General features: G+C 31.8%; 1 protein-coding gene across 1 annotated transcript; it reads left to right on the top strand.

Moving 5' to 3' along the window:
- The first annotated feature begins 19,387 nt into the window (after positions 1-19,387).
- LOC112726937 (protein indeterminate-domain 12) lies at positions 19,388-25,676 on the top strand. The gene is made up of 3 exons (XM_025776512.3): positions 19,388-20,623; positions 20,879-21,275; positions 24,496-25,676. The coding sequence occupies exons 1-3, from the start codon at positions 20,434-20,436 to the stop codon at positions 25,376-25,378; spliced, it is 1,470 nt and encodes a 489-aa protein (XP_025632297.1). The 5' UTR covers positions 19,388-20,433; the 3' UTR covers positions 25,379-25,676.
- Positions 25,677-26,216: the final 540 nt, after the last annotated feature.

Raw genomic sequence — 26,216 nt, forward strand, 5'->3', positions numbered from 1 at the left:
TTACTATATTAGAAATATAATTATTAATATATTTATTTTTTAATAATAATAATAATAATAAAATTTATTATTATTATTATTATTATTATTATTATTATTATTATATGTAAATAATGGTGTATTGATCGATGGGAGAGAATCTAGTAATAGAAGAACCCGTGAATGATGTATGGCCCGCATGGAGAGATATCAACTATCAAGAATTATTCTTTTCTACTCATCATCATCAACAATCTCTCTCTCTCTCTCTCATGGGTGCAGAATATTTCAGAACTATATATATGTTCGTGAATGTGATAGGATTAAATCAAAGTAGAAACCCAAGAAGCTAAGCCCCTGAAACACTATTATGATGAGAATGTTTGTTATAAGGTAGTCAATAAAATAGTCAACAATTCAAAAAAAAATTATTTAAAATTAAAAATAATAAAAATATTCAAAATTTAAATAAAAGTTAGAATTTAGTGTTTAGGCGATTCAGTGTTAGAGTTTAGAATTTATAATTTAGATTTATTATTTATGATTTAGTATTTAGAATTTAGAGTTTAAGATTTAGATTTAAAATTTAGGGTGATTTATAGTAAGTGGTCGGCAGTGTCCAAATGTGGTTGCTAGCGGCAGCAATGGTGGCCGAAGGCCGCGACGGTGGCTGATGGTGGAGATATAAATGGCCTGTAATCAGGGACGGATGTACATGTTTTATTGTGCGGCAAGCGCCTCCACTACAATTTAAAATTTTTTTGAGTAGTATATGATAATAATATTTATTTGTCCCACTAAATTATTGAATTTGACCCCATGATAATATTTTATTTAATTTTTGGTACTTCATAGCCAATTTAAAAATGTCATATTAGATATTATTAGAATGATAAATTCACAATTTAAATAAAATTTATTTTTTCTTAGAAATCGACTCGAAAGAGTATTATTTATCTTTTTTTATATTAGTTTTAATTTTTTTTTCCCGTAACAACTACATGACATGAATGTGTAGCATTATTCTATATAAAAAGAGAGATATTTTGATTGTATTGTTAAAAAAAATTACTTAATTTTTAAAAATATGAAACCTAAATAATAAAATTTTAAATTATATGTTATTATTTAAATTACTATTGTAGTGTTTTAATTTGTAAATTAGATATTTTAAAAAACTAATCATGTCATATGTATATAGAAAATAACCACATGTATATATATTAAAATAAAAAATGCACATTAAAAATAAATTAAACAATATATATTTATATACAAATATATAATGATTAATGAATAATTTAATAACTGATTTTTATGTACACATAATATTTTTATTATAAAAATTATTATATATATATATTTTATTCTTACTATCAAAATTTTTTAGATCTGTCATTGTCTGTAATAGTAAGTGAAATTGAGGTGTTGACGAGAAGAAAAAGAAAATAAATTATAAAAATTTAATTTCAAAAATAAATAATGGATATTAAATTTTTTTAGATGGATTATTAATTTATGTTGATTAATTTTTTGTTGGTTACGACCTAACATAGTTGATATAAGAAGGCTATAGATGTTTAAAAAATATTAGAATTTTAGTAATTTTAATAATTAATTTTTATTATAAAATATATACATAATTGAAATCAAGCGAAAAAATTATTAGAATATCAATGATTTCGGAACACATGATAATTTTCCTATATATTCGTTGTCACACGGACACATACATAACATATATAATATGTGATCAAGGAGCATGTGTGTCGTTTACTTTTCAAATTCCACTAACCTTTCCATTCTTTCTTTTTCAAGGAAAGAGAAAACTATATAACTTGTTGACGTGCATTATTTTGGGGATAATGTTTGATATACATATTCCAAATAAAATTTAGGGTCAAATATTTTTTTATTTTTAATATTTTATAATTTTTTTAAAAAACCTTCATAATATTTAATTGTATTTAATTTATTTCTAATGTTTTTAATTTGTGTCAAAATTACTCTTAAATATTAATAATTTCATATAAAATATTAGAAATAAAATTAAAAATCTTAAGAGATAATTTTGTCAAAAATAAAAAAATTAAGGATAAAATTAAATTAAGAACAAAATTAAATAAAATTAAATGTTAGAGATATTTTTAAAAAAAAATCACATAACAAAAAATATACTTTTTTCTAAAATTTATTTGTAGGAGTATGATACTTTGAAGAAGAAACAATTGTAAAATAAAAATATAAATATTATAGAAAAATTATCAAGTATATCAGTATACTAGTATTTCAGTGATTTTTAATGGTTGATCTTAATTATAAAAAATATATATAATATATATAATTAAAATTAACAGTTAAAATTCACTGAAATATTAATGTACCGATATACTTAAAAACTTTTTAATATTATCTTTATATTAAAAATTAACTATTAAATTAGTTATTATCTATATATATATATATATTATTTCACACATTATTAATATGTATTTCATATATATATTTTGTCATATATTTTATATAAATGATTGATTTTGAAGTTATTTTTATATACATGCAAGTATAATTGATTAAAGAATAATGATTAATTATTTTTAGATTATTTTTGTAAAACTATTTTAGAATAAAAATTATTGATTTAATAATAGTTTAATTTGTATCCCTTTTTATGATGTTTTCACTCTAAAAGATTTAAATATATACTATCTTTTATGTTATTTTGTCCTTTTTTTATTTAGTTTCATGATATTTTCATTCTCAGTTTTTTATGCAAAAATTTTTTATTGAATTTATCAAACATACATTTAATCAATACAAATTTTAAAGTTATTTTATGAGTTTAACACATTAATAGTTTAAAGAGTTTTATACTGCTATTCAATTAAATTAATGCATTTAGATGACTTTTAAAAGAGTAGTGTGAAAATTAATTATTTTTATCACGTGAGTAGTGAACAGTTGAACAATAATTAGATTAATTAGCAAGTTGGTTACATAATTACAAATTTAAAAAAGTTAGTTACTCAGTTTTAAATAATAGTAATAATGAAGACTTAGTTAGCAGATATTTATCACATAGTTAGCTAAGACAGTATATATATTAGACGGTGTAATTAGATTAGTTGAGTTTTTGCTATTATAAATCTCATTTTCTTGCTCTAGATAGTAAAAGAGAACTTGTTCCTGATCTAAGCTTTCTTCTGTTCTTATATCTTTCATTACAAGAAAAATGTGAAATATTGTCGAATTTTCTGTTAGAAAAACAAATAAAATTTAACTGTAATTAAGTTACTGTCGTAAAAAAATTAGATGATATAAATTTTGTTGGTAAGTATGTACTGTCAAATTTTTTTTGTTGGACGATAATTATCGTTGGATTCTATGATGGATTATCTATTCGAAAAATTATTTGGTTATTGATAAATTTTTTTGACGGTAACGTTGGCGCTACAATATGTTATTTTCCGTACTATTATCGTCGGATTATTTTCTCGTCAAATTCGACAGTAATGTCAATTTTTTAAAAAAAATTGTGAAATAAATGATCAATTTTATTTTTTTATTTAAATTTATTTTTTACACAATTAATGGTCAATTTATAAATAATAGAAACCTATTATTTAAAATAAATTATCAAATGTTTAAATAAATTAAAAGTCAAGTAAATCAAATAAATACAATGAAACAATAAAAACGAAGCACTAATCACTAAAGATCCAAGTACCTCATCGTCATTCTTGTTGCCCTAATGAGGCGGCACAAAAGGTGGTGATGTTTGTGTGCCACCAGCAAGGATGATGCCAGCGGCGCGCATCTGAGCCTGGTAGCCTGGTACAGCTCCATCTGAGCCTCCATCCGCTGAAGCCGCTCCAGCTGCTCCCTCCACTCCAGCCTGAGGTCATTTGTGTCTGCCACGTGTGTGAGGATCTCCTGAGACCTCTCCCGATAATCGTTCAACTTCTGAGCCTGCTAATGAAGGCTGCGAGTGAGTTCCTACACCTGCACCCTCAAATTAATGACTTTTTCAGGGTCGACGGCTCGACTGGTGACAGAGGCGGATGATAGCGTCAACATGGAGGTGCGGAGGCTGCTGGCGAATAAAAACCCCAACCCGTATATGCGGTTCTTGTACGGCGCTGAGGCAGTCTCATGCCAAACCACATTAGGATCGACGATTGAAACAGCAGAGCCATCAGCGTCCTCCCCGCTTTTCTGATATTGCCGAGTCAAAGCCTCTAATCTCTGTGTGTAGGTCTCTTGTGTAATACATGTTATTATGATTAGTATGACAGCTATACAGTTAATTTGTAATTTTATATCAGAAGATCAGATGTATATAGATTCATATAATGATCCTGAGACCGCTGATCAGTAAATCTCATTTTATGCTCCTTCAACGTGTGGGTGTACTTGAACGTCTTTGCCAATGTTGCATCGCGATCCAACGACTTCGACTGCACATGTTGCATTGAAACAATATGATTAGGATGCCTAGTAATGATATGTAAAAGAATATAACTAAGTTAATAGCAAAATTAAAAAGACTATATACCAGCCTGGCCTTAGTCTTCATGAAGGTCGCTGAGCCTCCAGTATACTTGGACGCTGGTTGATGCCCTATAACTCTGTTTGTGAGACGTCGATGCCTGAACCTCTCATCGGTATCTTAGTAAACTAATAGAGTCTTCTTTATTTCCGAGCAGAGTGAAGTCCTGAGGTGGTCCTGCCCCTCACGAACATCCTCCAGCATCTGCTACAACTGCCGAACCATTCGATGATCGTATATCTTCCTCATGAGGGCATCGTGCTCAGCGTCCCATATAAAATACAGCTACACAAAGAAACTTTAAAATTAGTTAATCAAAATAGAAGATATAAACTAGCTAAGAAGGTTTAAAACTTAAAAAAAAAATAATTACCGCCCACTTCTAAAACCACCACTCTTTGGTCTCAGAGGGGATCTTCTTGTAGCTGGGTCGTAGATGGTCATAGTCGTACATCATCTTGATGATGTTGGTCGTCTCCTGAGTACATGCGTTGTTGTTTGGCGTAAACCTATTAACAATCCACAAACAAACTAATATGGTAATATAAATTAAAACTTCAAAAGCAAATAACAATAATATATAGAGATTTTTATAGAAATTTCGACAAAATTTCATCTATAACTGGAATGCGCCACAAACTTTATCTATCAATAATTAACTTAAACAGCACCAAATGTCAACTATCAATGAACAACAGGCAATAATCAAGAGTCAATATCCATAAATCTACTAAATCCACTAAATCCACTAAACTAGAATCAATAATCAGATACTTTCAGCAATTCAATAATCAGGAAGTATGAAACACTTTCAACCATTCAAACCTACAATCCTAAATCTACTAAACTAGAATTAATAGTCAGACACTTTCAACAATTCAATAATCAGGAAATATGAAACACTTTCACTGATTCAAACCTACAACCCTAAATCCACTAAACTAGAGTTAATAGTCAGACACTTTTCACATATAGAAGACTTAAAATGATACTTACCCCGTTCTGCCATTAGGCTAAATCGTCAACCGTACGATAGAAGGTAGTGGAGGGGCATTAGCTGCCTCACTTCCTTGAGAGGATTCCAAGGCCATGATGTCCGTCAATGGAGGCGGTGTTGCCGTAGAAGGAGGAAGTAGTTGGGGTTAGAGGGAAAGGATCTAAAATTTGTAGGAGTACCAAAAGAAACCCTCCCTCTACCACGACCACGACCATGACCAATATCCTGATCTGCAACACCTCTACCTGTCGTCATGTCTGCAAATAGCATACCAATTAACAGAAATTCAGAACAAAAAATCAACAATAAATTATAAGAATATCAATGTAATTCTTATAACTAATACCACAATATTAAGTTCAACATTTGATAATTCAAACACTTTTTAAAGTTCAAATTCAATTCAATTAGTGCGCCTAAGATGATTTCAAAACATTTGCGAGTTAAAAATAAGAAAACAAGCAACAAGAAGCTCAATAATCACTTGGGCCAATCAAGAATTGATGTAATGTGATGGATTATGCAAAAGAAGAATTTTAGAGTATGTGATGTGATTGAAATTCAATTTCAAATAACTCAATCATGACAATTATACATAACACATATACTCAAAACTCAATTAATGAGAAATAGCATCTCGAGCAATCCATTATATCAAACTAAACTTGGTAAATTAGAAACATTCACATTCACATCAATGCATAATAACACTAATAATATAAAAGTAAGCATTAATTTTTAAAGATTGAACCAAATTTTCATTTAGAACCATTTGAGGTATATTATCGAACACTTGGTGTGCCAAAGTATCAAACAAGCAAATATCAATACTAAGCATCAATATACAATCACAATTCCAAGTCAACAAACACACCAGCAACTATTAATGCAAAACAAGCAGCAATCAAGCAGAATCCAGCAATTCCAATAGCCATATCTCAGCGAAATTAGTCGTAACACAATGAATCAACATAATCAGATAATCCAACCACTTTCAGCGATCTCAGAACTAAGTAATTTACACCTAACCTATCTTAACAACCTAAAATCTACTAAAATAGAAAATTAAATCTAACTAAACTAACTAAAACCAAACTAATGAACTAATACTAACTAAACAGAATTTAGAAAATAAAGTTTAATAAAAAATCTGTAATGCAGGACAACAGATAAAACAGAGGAGAGGGAAGAGAGGGGTTGCAATGGCGCAAAAGGATGGGAAACTCACCAGGAGACTGGGACAGGGGCGAAGCTAGGCAGTGGCAACGCTGAAGGTGATGACAAGTCATTTTGTGCATGTTTTACTAGCAATTTTTATCTGTTTTTACTTGGTTTTTATGCATTTTTAGGCAATAAGTAAGTGTTTGGATGAAAAATTCATGGTTATCCTGATTCAATCAAACATTGTTGATTTTATGCATTTTCATGAGATTTTTTGCAAGATTTAGTTGATAATATAAATGATGCAAGATTTGACGATTATGCCAAGGCTTTGATGTATCTGTTTGGTTGATGACAGGCAAGAAAGAAGTAGAGAAGTGGAAAAGAGCACCTTAGCGCTCCGTTTGTTTCATAGAGCGCTGCATTCCTCACCAAGAAAGTTTTGCTAAGGACGCGTATGCGTGGGTGACGCGTATGCGTCGAAATGGTGATTTTGGAAAACCATGCGTACGCGTGGATATGAAGAGCGTTCTCCACAAACGAGCGCCTGCGACACTTTCAAAATTTGGATTGAAAATTTGCCACTGACGCGTACGCGTATGCGTGGGAGTGGTGTTTGAGAAGAATCACGAGAACGCGTGAACCAGGCAGAAGCGTGGAAGTGGCACCTTTGAAGGCCATGCGTACGCGTAGGTGACGCGTACGCGTGGGATAGTGTTCTCAAGGCGAGCGCTACGTTCTCAAGGGGAGCGCTATGAAGAGGACGCGTACACATAGAAGACGCATACGCGTGACATGGGCTACAGAGAGAAACGACGTGCACGCGTAGATGACGCGTACGCGTCAATAGTGCAAAAATGAAGAACGACGCGCACGCGTGGGAGACACGTACGCGTCGATGCCTGAGAGCTCCGTTTTCTTGAAAGCTCTACGTTCTCCTGGAGCAGAATTGAAGTTCAAATTAAAAGACCCACTCTAGCTTGCTTCAACAGAGGCCAAGGGCCCACGTCCAAGTACTTGAAGACCCATTTTAGAGATGAGAAGAGGGTATAAATAGAAGAGTTGTTGAAGAAAGAAAAAGGAGGCTTGGGTAGTAGAGGCTGGCAGTAGGAGTAGGATTAGAATTGAAGGCTCAGGCTAGAGGATTAGAGACTCTAGAGAGCTTAGTATAGGATTCTGATATACTTTTACTTCCTGCAAGTTTACATTTCCATTTGTATTGAGTTTAATTTCTCTTCTGCAATTTTAATTTCTTGCACTTCTACCTTTCTGCCAATTTTACATTTCTGTTCTTATTGAGCTTGATTTACTTTTATGCAATTTAAATTTCCTGCAAGTATTCTTAAAGCAATGATCAATTAAACCCCAACTCATTTGGGGGAGGAGCTCTATTGTGATTCATATGAATTGAGTAAAATTCTTCTTCTTCTCAAGTCAATTATGTAGCTATTGGATATCCTCTGTTTTGATTGAGATTAATTCACTTTGGAAGGGGGTTTAAATCTGTTGAATGCTTGTGTGAGCCTCGGAAGGGGAATCATGAGTATTAGAACTGAGGCTCTATCCTTCACAACTCTCTTGATCAACACCATTCGGGAGGAATTGAGATCTTGAGAGCTTGTGTGGTTTATGGCTGAGAGACATGCACTTAACCTCTTCTCATGACAATTAGATCAAGGAATTGGCAAGATTAATTATGATTAGAGAGATTGAATTGCTAAGGAATTGGGATCCAATCAATTTCAACCTGCCATAGATCTATTTATATGATTGGGAAAGAAGTTAAGATCCATTTGATTCATTGTGGATTATGATATCTCCAATCCCTAATGAATCTTGTTCTCTGTTGTTTCTCATTTACTTTCAGCAGCTTAAATTCCTCGCCATTTACATTCTGTTAGTCAATTTCACTCAATTCACCACTGGCAGCTTGACTAAACTAATCACCATACTAAAGTTGCTTGATCCATCAATCCTTGTGGGATTGACTTCACTCATGTGAGTTTTACTACTTGATGCAACCCGGTATACTTGCCGGTTAGTTTATGTGGAATCGATTTTCCCTTATCAAATTTTTTGTGCCGTTGCCGGGGATTAATTTAGATCAACAATGATTAAGTGGGTGATAAGTCTAGATTAAGCATTTTCTTTGTTTTTGTTATTTAGGTTCTTTTTAATTTTCTATTTTCTACTACTGATACTAAGGTGTTTGTGTTATTGCCTCGCTAAGAAATTTTCATCTGTGACATGATGAATTTCAATTTTCATTGGTAATTGTTTTTTACAAAATTCAAATAGAGTTCAACTCATCTTTTAATCAAACAAATTTCATGGGATATTATCCACCACCACAAAATGATTCAAGTCATTATCCTAATGGTGGCTGGGAATATCACCAAGAAATAACAGATTATGAGCAATCCACCTAGTGGGGATATGCTCCAGGGCCACAAAATGATCAAGACAATTTTATGGGATATTGTCCACCACCAAATGATTCAGGTCATTATCCTCATGGTGGATGGGAGTATCAACAAGGAATGATGGAGTATGAACACCTCCCAGAGTCACAAAATGATCCACATTTTGATGAATCTAACAACTACTCATATTGTGGCTGGGAAGGTCAAAACCAAAGAGATTTCAATGCTTCATATTCTAATCATCCAGAGACATTATCACTTGATTATGCTGCCAATACATTCATGCAAGATTACTCCCCATGGCCACAAAATGATCCATGCTGTAATAAATTCAACAATTACTCAAGTTGTGATTGGGAGGGTCAGAATCAAGGAGCACTCAATATTTTATACTCCACTTATCAAGAGCCATCATCACTTGATTATGCCTCAAATTCATTTATGCAAAATTATCCAACCTCACCTCCCAGTTTTTCATTTGAAAATTCTTCATCACTTGACTATGCCCCAACACAAAGTTTTCTCCAACATCCATACAACTCATTTCACCAACCACAAAATTCATTACACTACACAGAAAACTCATTTCAACATTCACAAAATTTATTCCATAATTCACAAAATTCATTCCATATCCCTCAAAACAACTTCACCACAACACATCCAAGTCCACAAAATTACTCTCAACCTTCATCTCTTGAGCTAGCAGTTGAGGATCACCTTCAAAAGACCAGAGAATCAATGAAAAGAACTAGAGAATTCTTGGAAAGACAAGAACAATCCTGGAAAGAACAAGAAATCCTCTTCAAGAATATGGATGGGCACTTAGAGCAAATAAGGAGAAACTTAGGATTTTCAAGCATTAAGGATGAAGACCAATCTGTGAGTGAGAAAGTAGATGAAAAGGTCCCTGTACCAAATGAAACTTCAATGGAGAAGGAGGTTGTGGAGGCATTTAAACCTGTAACTCAATATCCACAGAGGCTACTTGAGGTGACAGAGGAACATGAAGACTCACTCCCAACGGACTTAGTAGAAAATCATGAAGAAGAAAGGAAGGAAGACAATCAAGGGAATCTACATTCAATTGAAGCAGAGAGCTACATAGAAAAAGGGTTCATTGAACCACCAATGCAAGAAGCTTTTGATGAAGAGGACACTCCAACCATCACACAACACTCAAGTCTTGATATAGAAGAAGTGAAGGTAACTAACAAGAACACCGAGAAGAGAATTTTGACCAAGATACCAAGGACAACATTCAAGAAAAAGGAAAGATCAACTGCAAACAATCCAACCCCTGCCCCCAACAAGCAAAGCAAATCAAGTAGATAACAAAAGAAAGCTTGTTGGGAAGAGACCAAGAAGGGGGGCACTGACTGGCTCTTCCTTACCCCATGAGGTCTTTCCTCTTAACAAACTGGAAGAAGAGGAAGAAAGTCATGAGCAACATGTCAAGCTAATGACATTAAAAGAGCGCTTGTTGGGAGACAACCCAACCAAAGGTAGTTTTCTTTTCCTTTACTGTTTCAATAAGAAAGTTTAGTAGATTTCTCTGCATTGCAAGGAGCTAAGTTTGGTATTGCACACCAAAAAAATTTAAGGGTGAATGTGTAATTCTAAGTTTGGTGTTCCACCACAGATTTCATTAAGATCACATTACACCCTCAGCATGACTAGTTATCAACTTCAAACAATCAGAGAAACTACTCAACAATTGTTTAGTTTCTAGTTCCTAGTTTGTTCTCTAGTTCATAGTTGTTTTCTAGTTCATAGTTTACTTTCATAATAAAAGTACTTGACTTTTCATGCATGTATTTACTCTACTGCATATAGAAGTAGGCAAGGAACTGAGTTTGGTGTTCCCACACCAACTTAAGTTCAGAGAATCACAAGCATACATGCATGCTAACTGTTTCTCAAGTGCTTGGAGAACAAGCAACTTCCAATATTTCTTGCAGGAAGACACTCAATCTCTTGGAAAGAACGGACACCATCATTTAAAGAGGTGAAAAAGAGCACAAAAGCTATAGATGGTAATGACAAATAGGAAACAAGTGGACTCCAAGAGGTTGTATTATTACTTTACCGTCTTTAGCTCAAATATGTCAATTGAGAGTGTAATTGTGCCCTGTTGATTAGTGTCCTGTTAGTTATGAGTTATTTACTGTTTGTTTGTTTTTAAGCTTGCTAGTCTAAGTGCTTTTATCATCTCATCTTACTTGAATTATTTGCATTGTTCCTCATGCTTGAATAAAAGAAAAATGATTGTGAAATAGAGAAAGAGTAAAGGTCTGGTTTGATATGAGACAAAATGAGGGTTATGTAGTGGTATGTGCTGGTTCATTAGTTGATTTATAAATAAGGCCAGAAGTTGGCATAACTTTGAGATATGAACTTGAGTTACATTTTATGAGACTTGACAAATGAAAGAGGTCCAGAATAAAAGAAAGAAAATGCAAGAGAAAGAAACAAAAAGAAATAAACAAGGCTGGGCACCAATAGCTTGAGATTTAGATATATGTCTGTGATGTTCTTGTACAAAGATAAGCTTGGATAACTAGGTTCTAAGGGGTGCTTCATCACCCGGAAACTTGGGTTAACTAACCCGGGATTGCCAACCGAAAGTCCACCATCAAGAGCTACTTTGAGACAAAGCATTTAGTGACCCAAAGAGGTGTTGGGCATCAATTTCCAAAGAACAAAACAAGCTAAATGTCTGTGATGTGTGTGTGCTAAGGAGAGGCTTGAGCAAGTAAGTCCTTAGGGGTGTTTCAACACCTAGCATCTTGAACCAACTGGGGCGGGAATGCTGGCTGAAAGCTTACTTTAAAGAGCTGCCTTATCACATAGTATTAAGCCTCAGCTAAACAATAAATCTCAAGCAAAAGAAAGAAACCAAAGAAAAAAAACCTAAGGACCAAGCAATAACAAGTCTCATTTTTTTTTTGTAATTCAAGTAAGGATCCAAAGGAGTGTTGATGTCTCAGCCACAGAATAAAAGTCTCTAAGATACCATGCATGAAAACCCCATTAACCAGAATTGAATGTCTTCCAATAAGGGCTTACACCTCTCTCCGTTTTCATTCATTCTCCTTGTGTTTTGCTGCTTGCTTGGGGACAAGCAAGATTTAAGTTTGGTGTTGTGATGACAAGTCATTTTGTGCATGTTTTACTAGCAATTTTTACTTGGTTTTCATGCATTTTTAGGCAATAAGTAAGTGTTTAGATGAGAAATTCATGCTTGTCCTGATTCAATCAAACATTGTTGATTTTATGCATTTTCATGAGATTTTTTGCAAGATTTAGTTGATAATATGAATGATGCAAGATTTGATGATTATGCCAAGGCTTTGATGTATCTGTTTGGTTGATGACAGGCAAGAAAGAAGCAGAGAAGTGGAAAAGAGCACCTTAGCACTTCGTTTGTTTCAAAAAGCGCTGCATTCCTCAAAAAAAAAAAAGTTTTGCTAAGGACGCATACGCGTGGGTGACGCGTATGCGTGGATATGAAGAGCGTTCTCCACCAACGAGCGCTCCATTCTCCACCAACGAGCGCTCCGTTCTCCACCAACGAGCACCTGCGACACTTTCAAAATTTGGATTGAAAATTTGCCACCGACGCGTACGCGTACGCATGGGAGTGGTGTTTGAGAAAAATCACGAGAATGCATGAACCAGGCAGAAGCATGGAAGTGGCACTTTTGAAGGCCACGCGTATGCGTTGGTGATGCGTACGCGTGGGACAGCATTCTCAAGGCGAGCGCTACATTCTCAAGGAGAGCGCTATGAAGAGGACGCGTACGCGTAGAAGACGCATACGTGTGACATGGGCTACAGAGAGAAATGACGTGCACGCGTAGATGGCGCGTACGCGTCGATGCCTGAGAGCTCCGTTTTCCTGAAAGCGCTACGTTCTCCTGGAGCAGAATTGAAATTCAAATTAAATGACCCACTCTAGCTTGCTTCAATAGAGGCCAAGGGCCCACGTCAAAGTACTTGAAGACCCATTTTAGAGATGAGAAGAGGGTATAAATAGAAGAGTTGTTGAAGAAAGAAAAGGGAGGCTTGGGTAGTGGAGGCTGGCAGTAGGAGTATGATTAGAATAGAAGGCTCAGGTTGGAGGATTAGAGACTCTAGAGAGCTTAGTATAGGATTCTGATACACTTTACTTCCTGTAATTTTACATTTCCATTTGTATTGAGTTTAATTTCTCTTCTGCAATTTTAATTTCCTGCACTTCTACCTTTCAGCCAATTTCCTTTCTGCCAATTTTACATTTCTGTTCTTATTGAGCTTGATTTACTTTTATGCAATTTAAATTTCCTGCAAGTATTCTTAGAGCGATGATCAATTAAACCCCAACTCATTAGGGGGAGGAGCTCTATTGTGATTCATATGAATTGAGTAAAATTCTTCTTCTTTTCAAGTCAATTGTGTAGCTTTTGGATATCCTCTATTTTGATTGAGATTAATTCACTTCGAAAGGGGGTTTAAATCTGTTGAATGCTTGTGTGAGCCTCAGAAGGGGAATCATGAGCATTAGAACTGAGGCTCTATCCTTCACAACTCTCTTGATCAACACCATTCGGGAGGAATTGAGATCTTGAGAGATTGTGTGGTTTATGGCTGAGAGACATGCACTTAACCTCTTCTCATGACAATTAGATCAAGGAATTGGCAAGATTGATTATGATTAGAGAGATTGGATTACCAAGGAATTGGGATCCAATCAATTTCAACCTGCCATAGATCTATTCATATGATTGGAAAAGAAGTTGAGATCCATTTGATTCATTGTGAATTATGATATCTCCAATCCCTAATGAATCTTGTTCTCTATTATTTCTCATTTACTTTCAACACCTTAAATTCCTCGCCATTTACATTCTGTTAGTCAATTTCACTCAATTCACCACTATCAGCTTGACTAAACTAATCACCACACTAAAGTTGCTTGATCCATCAATCCTCGTGGGATCGACCTCACTCATGTGAGTTTACTACTTGATGCGACCCAGTATACTTGCCGGTTAGTTTGTGTGGAATCGATTTTCCTTCATCAGAAGGCTGGACTCGCGGCGAAGCTGGGCAGCAGTGGCATGATGACAGTGGCTTTGTGGTGCGGCAGTTTCGAGAAGGGGGAAGAGAAAGGGTAAAATGGTAAGGAGAGAAAAAGGAGAATGGTGCTGTGCTACAAGGAGAAAGGAGAAGAGGGGAGAAGAAGAAGAAGAAGGGAGGGGTCGGCGGTGGGTTGACGGTGACAGAGATGGGCTGTGACGGTGGTGGTTTCGGCGGTGGCAAATGGTGGTGATGGGGAGAGTGGAAGAAGTGACAGAGAGAGTGAAATTTGAATAAGGAGAAGAGGGTTTGTGCTTTGAATTTACCTCCCAATTACCGTCGGATTTACCGTCAGAAAAGCTGATGGTAAACCATTGCAGATCACCAAAACGCATCGTTTCACTAAGTTGGTTTATCGTCAGATTTTTTTCGATAATAAATTCAACCCTAAAGGACGCGCCAATTTATTTTTTGTTTCCCTCCAAAAATTATCGGAGTTCGGAGAAGTTACCATCAGAAACTTAAATCCTCCGGTAATTATATAACCTTACGAATTCGACGCCATTACTGACGGTAAACTCAACGATAAATTCGTCGATGTTCTGCAATGCTAAATCCAACGATAAATCCGATGATACTCAGTGTTTTGTTTGTAGTGTTCACTCTCTCTGAAGTCACATTTTTACATAATACACAATTAGTTATATATATAACTATTTTATATTAGTATGACGAACAAACATTATTAAAAAATTATAAATTGATTATATGATTTTGTAATATTTGTATGCAGGAAAATAAGTTTGGAAACTTGGCCCAAACTATTCATACACTATGGTCCATCATAACCAAGTCAAGCTCCATTACAAACCTTTGATCCAAATGAAGGAAAAAAAAAAGAATTTTCCTAAGACCTTCAAAGCCCGCTTGGTAACCTACACTTTTCACCGTCAGAAACTAAAACCCAAATTTATTTTGATTAACTTTCTTGAAACTTCCACCGAAAGTCAATACTTCTCTCTTCTCTCTCCTCTCTCTTTTTTGGTCATGTCAATCAAAGAAGAAGAAAGAAAAAAAATGAAAATTACAGAAAATAGGTTATGAAGAAAATAAAAAAGATTATTGTCAAATCAAAACAAAGAACAGGAGTTACAGCCAAGTAGTAAGTCTCACAAGATCAAAACACATCAAAAAGTATCTTTCTTCATTTGTGCTACACCGAGAAACTAAGAAGAAAGCCACAAGGTCACAAGCACGGAACAAGCAACAATGGAGAACGTGAAGTCATCTTGGTTCAGAAGCTCATCAACGTTCAAAATCAAAACTTGGGACCAAAGTCAAGCTCAATGGTCAAGATTGAAGAAGTTTGAAGAAAAAGAATGAGAGAGAATAGGTAAGTTGCATGCAACAGATTCGGATTTCTCTCTCTTCTCTGATGAAGCCGCTGCTAGTCTCTGATGTTGGAGAAGAAGACATTGTTAGGGTTGAACGTGATTCAACCTTGGAAGCTTCACTCTTCTATCTTAAGGGTGAACGGTCAAGGGTTGAAGATAAGGAGAGTAAGTGAAAAGCACAGAGTTCACTCTCATAGCTACCCAAGCTGTTTGAGTTCTTCTCCTTCATGTAGTTCATCTAGTATTTTCTTTTTCTCAGTTTAATCTGACTGAGTCTCACTGAAAAAAGGCAAACAAGGTGAGGTTTGTAAGAAAACGCCAATAAAAGATAAAAGGCAGTGAGTTAAACTAGGAGAAAAATCTATAAGATGTCTCAGGTTTGCTTTGTACATCTTTCTGTTTTGTATCATGATCCTGTGGAGATTCCCTTTCAAGTTGGATTAGCACTTTGCGGTTGAAAGCTAGATTGAGGTCTCATCAAATTCAAATTGGGTTAGAAATCTGGATTTGTCCCAGATAGAATTGGGTAGATACTAGGAAAAGCATTGGAGTATGTAATCTTATAAAAGAGATAGTGAAATTCCATCATGATTGTGATGGAGATTGGATGTAGGCTACATTGCACTAAGAAGTAGTTTAACCAGGATATATCTGAGTGTTACTCCTTTTTCTCAACTTCAATTATGTTTTTATTGCTCAGAAGACAAAATGAAAGTCTCTCTCATCTCGTTATGAGACAAAAATCAAAATATCTCCTAAGATTCTTTAAAAAGTTAAAGTAATATTCAGCAAAAAAAAAAAAAAAAAAAAAAACTAAGATTCAACTCCCCTTTCTCTTAGACATTAATAACCATCAAAATTCTTATTCTATTATTGTCTTTTAAAGTAATTAATTAAGGATTATTAGTGACATTATATTTAAATTATTACTTTTAAAGTTTTCTGATAATTATGTATTTAGCCAAAACCTAAAGTGACAAATAACCTGTAACTCCATTCATCAATAATGTACCCTTACCGTATAAGATGAAACGGAGGGCATAAAATGAAATGAATCTATATTGCTATAAAATATTTGTTAAGAAATAATTTTATCGAAAAGGTAATTAATAAGATATTTAAAATTTTAATATGGTGAAATAATTAGAAAAATATATTCTTTTGTTTTTATTTTTTAAAAAGTATTTTTAAGGAAATATTTTAGTTAAATTTTTACTTTCTTATGTTAAACATAATTAAATGGATTTTCTTGTCTTTTCTTCTTTAATTTCTTGGCATACCGTTCAGCAAAATACTGGATTTTCTGCATAAAACAATAAAAGTTAGGCGCCCACATATAATATCGAATAATATCTTAATTAATTAGTCAAAATAAAAGATCACTCAATAATAGCCATAATAATATTCAATAGTTTATTAACAAATTCCTACAAGAAACTTGGAGAAGAATCATCAATATAATATATAAAAGAGACCAATTTCAAAAATACTACAGATCAACTTATATGTGATACGTCATTAATTAAATTAGGTTATTATGTGAAAATAATTCGTTACATCCCAAATAAATGATTTCTTACTTTTTGAATTATGATTAATATTATAAATTTTACATTAAATCTCTCAAAGGTAAAATTTCTAAAAAGTTTATAACACCAATTTTTTTTTTTATACTGAAAGTTTGGTATACTAATTTTGAAATCAACGGGTCAATTTATTTAGTAAATCAATTCACTTGATGAATCATGTACTCATACATGTACTAAAGACTACCAAAATACTGATAATTTGAACTTTTACTTTAGCCTACCTAAATTTATGTTTATCGGGAGAAAAAAGAAATAAAAATATTATATATATTAAATTTTAGTATGATTATATTATAGTAATTATAATAATTATATAAATATTATTAAAATTAAATTTATATTTTTTTAAGTAATTATTTAAAAAATATTATTTAACAATAAAAAATGTTATTTTAATTTTAGTAATATTTTTAAAAATATTATAGTCACCATATACTATAATTATATATTAGAATGGTGATATATATATATACATGTACTTATTAGGGATGAAAAGGCTATTAACTTTTAAGAATCTACTAACTTTAATAATTAATAACTTGATCATGAGATGATAATCCAAAACTAAATGATCACTTGAGTAGCATACATATAATATCATCATTGTCATTCATCTCCCATAGAGAAAATAATTAAAGAAAAGGATGAATAATCTAATCCTTATTATTCCAGCTGATTCCAAACTCTTGGAGGACAAAAGCCCACATAGGATTCCAAATTAAATTAATGGAGAACAAAAAATATACATTTCTATAGAAGAAATCTAAAACTGTCCTTGGGTAGTTTCAAAGGGCTAATTTGAGATGGGTCCAATTTCATACACGCCTAAGGTTTATATGGAATGTGATTTTTGCATGGTGGTGGCTAATGAAAACCAATGCTTTGTGACCACAAAGACAATTTTACCCTTTAAAATGGACAATTTGTGCTACCCCTTTTGTAGCTTTAGATTTGGGTTTGGAATAAAGAGGGTAAAAAAAAGAAGCCTTTGCAAATTCTCCTTGGTGGGGTTTGTAGAGCACACACTTTCTCTACAAACTAGGATGTAAGAGAATAATAATATATAACACTGAAAGATAGAGTGACACAAAATCCTCAAGTGTTATAATGGAAAACAATCATTTGCTATAAAATTCCACGAAACAAATAATAAGCATGAGGAAAGTATATGTACCTAATAGAAAAAATGAACATGCCATTTTGATCACATTATGGATTATTATATATCTATTATGTTATATAAAATATATAATATGTGTAGGGTCTAACTCATTTTGAAGATAGATAGATTGAATTACTATATTTATAATAGAGAAAAATTAGGAGTTCTAACTCATTTTTTAAATTATTCTTTTTAATTTTAGATAAAGAAATTTTTTATTTTTTTATATTTTTAACAAATAATATATATTTAAATTTTTACTCATTTAGCATTAAGAAGGTAATTAGATCAGAGGATAAATTAAAACTTTGAAACATTACTCAAATTCATAAAATTTTTAAGATACTAAGTAATTGAATTAAATAATAAATATTTTTACTCACGTGAAAACACATATAATTAAATAATATTTGTATAGTAGATATTTTATGCAAAATATTATAGTGGCTAGAGATTATATATATGCACTGTATAAGTTGAATATCAATCAGTGAATCAATAATGTTTGCTGTGGGGTTTATCTCTGCCTTTCTACCTTCCCCCATCTCCCTTTATTATTATTATTATTATTATTATTATTATTATTATTATTATTATTATTATTATTATTATTATTATTATTATTATTATTATTTAACTTTTAGTTCTCTTAAATCTTAATTAAGCAGAATGTGTATATGTCTCTTTTTTAAAATCATTCCATGGCTCTTTTAAGATTTGGGTGTTTTATAACAGAAACAAAGGAAAAGACAGAAAGTTCCATGCATGCATCTGGCCCTTTCTCATCAAAAACAAGGATTAATAACCAATTTAGTTTTTCGAAAATATTTGATAATAAAAAATATTAGTAAAAAATTATTAAAATGTATTTTTTTAGTTTTATTTATAAATTTTATTATAAATAAATACTAAATAAAACAAGTTTAGTTGTTTAGTCAGATTATTTTTTTATCTTCCTAACATTACCATTAGTTTTTATTTAAAAGAATGAAAGCAAAAGTAAAGAAAAATTAAAGTGATTATTTTTCAAAAAAATAAATAAATAAATTTATAAATTTGTGAGTAAAGTGATTTAGGATATTTCCTAGTCTTTGCCTTGCTACTCCCATCTATCTAACTTCTCTATCTTTCTCTCTCTCAAGACTTCTTAGTTCTTAGCTTTTTTTTTTTTCCTGAGTCTCCTTGCACACCTTTTCCTCATCAAATCACCCATGTTTTTTTTTTTTTAATTTTAATTTTTCATTTTGTTTCTCATAAAATTTTAATTTGCCATGCCTTTTTCAATTTTTTGCCACCATCACTTCCTCCTTATTAGTCTCTAATTGTCATCATCACCTTCTTCTCTTCTCTTACAAATACCACTCATTACAATTTCTCTTTGCACACTCAATTATAGATTAAGGGCAAAAAAAAAAAGAAAAAAAAGTAACTAGATGCTAGCTAGATAGATTTTTATATATTGAGCTATACATATAATAATTCTACTTTAATATTTTTTTCATCAATTTCTTTAATTTTGATTATTATTATTATTGCATGTTAATGATGATTCTCTTCATGAATTCTACATAGATATAAACACAACACACATATATAGAGAAATAGAAAGAGATATGTCTGAAATAGTTGTTCAGAGTTGTTCAGACAAGTAATCCATGGCATAGATAGCGACTTCAAAAAAAAAAAAAAAAAAACATACACACACCACCATCATCATCATCTCCTCTCTTCACGAGATTAATTAATTTCTCTTTTTTCTAAAAAAAAAAATCTTTTTTTTTTTTGTTTATGATATTGCATCACAAAAGCAAATGATTCCTTTCTCTATCTATATATATCTTCCACCTATGTTCACTAGCAAGGTTTCTTTCTTCTTAATTATTTTGTGTTCCAAAGCTTAAATATTATTTATATATTTATTTGGTTTGTTAATTATAGACACAACCAAAGAAATTAATATACACAGAGCTATGATTTTGGAAACAAACAAACCAAGACATTAGAATATCGTATCTTTGCTTCCTCTTTTTTTTTTTCTTTTTTTTTTTCCCCTTCCCCACTATCTTCTTTTTTTTTTTTTTTTTTTGTTCTAAGTTGGAGAATTTTTCTTAAGGCATAATGTTCCCAGCAGTTATGTCCAATTCTACTTCTTTGTCTGAAGAAGCAAGTGTCTCTTCTGGCACAAGAATTCAAGACTTTGGTGCTACCTTAAACCATGTTGTTTCAACCATTTCTCCTCATCAACAACAACAACAACAACAACCTCCTCAAAAGATCAAGAAAAAGAGAAGCCTCCCTGGAAATCCAGGTACCAATAATAATTTCAATTTTTATATATCATATATACAAGCTTTTGTTATTATTATCATTATTTTTTATTAAGTTTTAGAATAATATATTGTCTGCCTGAGAATTAAGCTATTATTCTTAACTATATTATTAAAAAAATAATTAAAAATAACTCATGATATTATTATTGATCACTTTTTAGTATATAATAAAAATTTTCTAATTTTTTCCTTTTTTTATTTATTTTTTGTATTTTTTTGGGATATGATTTTAGACCCAGATGCTGAAGTGATAGCTTTATCACCAAAGACACTATTAGCAACAAATAGGTTTGTGTGTGAGATCTGTAACAAAGGGTTCCAAAGGGATCAAAACCTTCAGCTTCATAGAAGAGGGCACAATCTTCCATGGAAGCTGAAGCAAAGGAACAACAAAGAAGTGAAGAAGAGAGCATATGTTTGCCCTGAACCTTCATGTGTCCATCACAATCCTTCAAGGGCTCTTGGGGACCTCACTGGAATCAAGAAGCATTATTGTAGAAAACATGGTGAGAAGAAGTGGAAATGTGACAAGTGCTCTAAGATCTATGCTGTTCAATCTGATTGGAAGGCTCATTCTAAAACTTGTGGTACTAGAGAATATAGATGTGATTGTGGAACCCTTTTCTCCAGGTATCTATTCATTATTTTTACTTATGCGAATTTAATTTTGATGAACTGAAAGTAAAAATATTTTTTATAATTATTTAATTATTATTATTTTTTTAGATGAATATTTACGTAATTAATATAAAGGGCAGTTATTTTTATTGAAGTGATAATACGTAATAAAATATGTATGATTTTAAATTGTTGTTATGGTCATACTTGCAATGCATGTAAATATTTTTGTTACAATTGCATTTTGATGTAAATGTTGTGGATAATTACTTACCACAATTTAATTAAAACCATGAATATTATTACACCAAATATGTTTCTAGCAATTTGAAAATAATGTCCATATTTTGGTGTTTGATGTGTTCTTGTTGGATGATTTGGATTAATCTTTTTCTAATTAACCCTAATTGATTAGCTAGTTTTTATTATGTTTTTTTTTTATTTGGGCAATTATAAAAAAACATGGGGTGTCCTCATGTTACATAAAAAGGGGATTTTTATTAATTATTTTAATTATTTGTTTTCGGTGGATCTTTGTTCTTATATGAGAATGGTAAACTACATGTATCTCCTGGAATTTATCTATGCAATAAATGTTTAATTGTTATGGCAGTTTGCATGGAAATGGACACAACTAATTATACAAGTGTCAATTGCAAAGTAAAGAAGAGACTGAAAAAAACTTTTACCTGTTTTCTGAATCCTAAAACTGCCAAATGAATGTGCGGCAACAACAAAAAATCCAATCCACACATCTTTTGTTTTTATCTACTGTATTATCTGTGACTCAATAGCTTCATATAATTAATTTTTAATTATTTTATATAATATAATATTTAATTTATTTATTTATTTATTTAATGCATGTTATAACCTTATGATGCATTCACATGCATGTCTGCATGAGAAGCATGATATATACTATTTCTACATTATGTTCCAAAAATTTATAAATTTTTCAATTAATAGGGTTTTATTTAGGCTACACAAAAATTCCAAGTGTGTCAGAATTGGTGCTCAATTGTTTTCAAGACTTCTACTACTATTTATTATTTAATATTTAATTTCTCTCTCTCCTTTATTTTCTTTCTCTTTCTCTTTTTCTTTCTATGCACAAATATGTGTGTAAATGGAGTGGCTGCAGTCTCTAAGAAAATGATGAACATCTATTTTTGTCCACTGAAAAAAGCAATAAAGAAGCACATACATATATAATACTTGTTCTAAAAAAATTGTGATGATTTCTTACTTTTTAAAATTTTCTCTTAATAATAATTTTTTATTTTATTTTATAATATTGAAAACGCCATTTGCATATTGTGTAGTGTATGTGTTGATGATCTTTCATCATCATTCTGAAAATCTGATAAATCTGCCAAAGATCTGATATGCTAAGTAGCTTTCTTTGCTTCTTCATCAATGGATACTTGCTACTCATTTCAATTATGCTTATCTTTGTGTGTCATGCATGAGTTTCTAGTTCCCAAACACTTTTTGCTTTCCCATCATCATCACAACATTACCAAATATCTTCCAACATTTTAATCCATTATTATAATTTTATACAATTTAATTTTCAATACACTTTGATGTGTATATCTTGTCACGTAATTAGATGTACGTGTAAAATTATTGAATAATACTAGATAACTTATTTTTTTTAAGTTAATATCAATCAAATTTTTTTAAAATTATCTTATTTATCTTAAATTTTAGACTCTAAATTATAAATATAAACACTAAAATTAAACCATGTTAATTAACTAAAAATTAATATTTTATATTTTTTAAAAATTATTTTAAACTGATAGTGAATCAAAATTAAATTCAATTTTATGTACTATAGTTTTCATGCATGTATACATCAAAGTATAAAGGCCATCAAATTAGGAAAATATTTTTTCACATCCAAATATATATATATTGTACCTTAGCTTCTATGTCAAAAGTGTCAACATATATATTCTCAATTAAACACTTCTCTTTGCTTTTTTTTTTTTTTTTGGTGTCTCAAATATATAATACACCCAATTTTATGCATTACATATATATACAATGTCACTATCTAATTTGTGACCACGCATGATTATATGGTTGATACTATAAAACTCTCCCATAAAATTTGACCCTATGACTTATAGGTGATGTTCCACTTGGTCTTTACTATTAATTAAACCCTTTGACACACTCTTTGGTATTGCGTGTGGAATACTATGCATGATTCTTTTGTTTTTCCCACAAATACCTTTTTGGCCAAACGGAGCACAATCCCCAAGGACGTAATATAATTTCTACTTTGCTTATTGTGATGTCCTCACATTACATTTTTGCATGCATGATTTGTGTGTGTATGTGCATTCATTATTATTTTACCCTCATTTCATATATTCCTCAACCTAGTATTACACAAGGTTTAGTTAATATGTGTGTTACAAATATGTATTTAATTATTAATAATGAAAAAGTTTAAAATGTTTTTTTTTATAAAAAAAATTAATTAATAATTTTCTTCTAATATATGCTACAGACTTACTACATCATCAATATATTAGTTTTTCAAAATTCCATGTTCATCACTGTAATTTTAATTTCCTCCCTGTATTTATAAAACAAGGAAGGTTAGATTTCAAAATGAGGGAGAGAAAACAAGGCTATGAACATGAAATTTTGGGATATTAAACTTTAAACCCTAATCTAAGATTACAATTGATGAACACACCCATAATTTGTATTATGAGTACAAGAAGTTCATGTAAGACTCAATTTTTTCTCTTACTTCTCCTCTTTCCTTTTATAGCATCCTTATGATAGTCCAGTTGATGGTACTTAAATAAATGGTTGTAATTTCAATAGAAAAAAATTCCCATATTTCAATAATGAGACGTTTTTGGATCATTCTTTTTCTCTCCCTTTGCTATATATATATATATATAACAACAGTAGTGATTAAATGACTTATTTTTCATATAATAACGTGCATTCTTGATGTAAAGTTAATATTTAAAAATCGTTAAATAATTTGATAAATTTGACTAAATTATTATTTAATTATTTTTAATTATTAATTTTTCACGAAGACAACTACACGTGTGTCTTCACCGATTTACTTATCATTTTATCATGATTTGTGATAATAAAAGTATAAGTACAGAATGAATAGAAGAAAAAGGAATAAGAGAAATTTTGATTATTATTTTTGAATTTGATGTTGAATTGAAAAAAAAAAATGCAGGAAGGACAGCTTCATAACTCATAGGGCATTCTGTGATGCATTGGCTGAAGAGAGTGCAAGAGTTTCAGCAAACCAGCATCAATTAATCACAACACCTTCAAATCCATTACTCCAATCCCTCTTCCTTTTCCCAACCCAAAACAACTTCATCAATCCATGGGACCCACAATCATCTCAAGAAAACCCTAACCCTAATAATAATAATAATAATACACTTCTTCATAACATCAACATTAAGCCTGAAGTTCAAAGCTTTCACATCCCAAATTCCGATAATGCCCCTCCATTGTTCCTTCACCAAAACCCCAGCAAGAATAACACCATCATGATGACGTCACCCTTCAGGAACAACCCGCACGTGCGCATGCAACCACAATCCAACAGTGCTAATGCTGCTGCTGCTGCCACGTCAGCACATCTCTCAGCCACTGCACTCCTCCAGAAGGCCGCGACCGTGGGCGCGGCCGCCATCACGGGCCCTAATGCCTCACTTGGAGTTGGCCAGCACGTGACTCGTCACGTGACTGAGCTCGGCGACATGACTCAGCTTGACTCGGTTCATTTCATGAACAACATGGGAGTGGGAGGGTTTAACAACAACAACAACAACACAAGGAGCCTCAAGAGTAGTGATGATCTTACAAGAGACTTTCTAGGGTTAACCGGAGATAACAACGGCGGAAGAGGCGGCGGCTGTGACGGAGGAAATGCTGGCGCAGTTGACGTTAGCATGAATATGAAGGACATGCTAACGTACACCGGGAACATAGATTACCAACAACAACACCACCATCATCTTCGACACCCGTTGTTTAAGTCACCACAACAAGGTTTTGGATTTCTTGGAACAACAACTGCCCCAGAATCATGGGGCAATTGTTGATGATGATGCAATTATGTTAAAAAAAATTAACGCACAGATACAAATCTAACATCTCGTATTCTTCCGTGTGTAAATACGATGTGTTAGAGTTGTATTTGCGCGAACCCATTTCACAATGCAAGAGTGCAAAACTATAGGGGTAAAATCGGAAACTGAATATGAATTGTCACTTATACCCTTGTCATGATGAACGTGTATTTTCCTTTCTCTTTGAACTAGCTAGCTAGTTACAATGGTTTTTAATTGTTTCGATTTTTCGTTAATGAATGAACCATATGCATGAGTGTGAATTTATTTAGTTTATTTAGCAAGATTTGTTTTTATTTTCCTCGGTCTTTGCTTCTTTTTAAGCCTTTTATTATTGTTTCTTTCCTAAAGGTGCAATCCTTTATTGTACTTAATTATAGTGCTTAGTTAGTTGTTATCAACTTTCAATATAAATTTATATTATAATATGCAATTAATATATAATGGACCTAAATGAGTAGCTTTGCTATGTCTATTGATATTATATTAGAGGTTAATTACCATATGTTCTTATTTTTCATGAAGGAATTGTGTTGATATCTATTCATTATTTATTGTATAAGTAGATTGAAATAGTTAATCATATAATTAAGTAATTGAGGAATGATGGAGGACCATCAGAATTTAGTCATTAATATTTAAAAATTTAGAATAAAATATATTATTAAATTACTAAACTAAAAATTTTAAGTTAATAACTAAATAATGATAAAAAATAATAAATTTTGATAGGCTCTTAACTTTTTTTTAAATAATTTTATAACATCATATTTAAATTTTTATAACTAAAATGTTTAAAATTCGACTATTA

Source organism: Arachis hypogaea, chromosome 12, assembly GCF_003086295.3.
Source record: "Arachis hypogaea cultivar Tifrunner chromosome 12, arahy.Tifrunner.gnm2.J5K5, whole genome shotgun sequence".
Taxonomy (NCBI): domain Eukaryota; kingdom Viridiplantae; phylum Streptophyta; class Magnoliopsida; order Fabales; family Fabaceae; genus Arachis; species Arachis hypogaea.

Bases quoted from the DNA above. Each gene is read 5' to 3' on its own strand.
- LOC112726937 (XM_025776512.3), top strand. From the start codon at position 20,434: ATGTTCCCAGCAGTTATGTCCAATTCTACTTCTTTGTCTGAAGAAGCA. The intron at 20,624-20,878 runs GTACCAATAATA...ATATGATTTTAG, and splicing joins AAGCCTCCCTGGAAATCCAG to ACCCAGATGCTGAAGTGATA. The intron at 21,276-24,495 runs GTATCTATTCAT...AAAAAAATGCAG, and splicing joins TGTGGAACCCTTTTCTCCAG to GAAGGACAGCTTCATAACTC.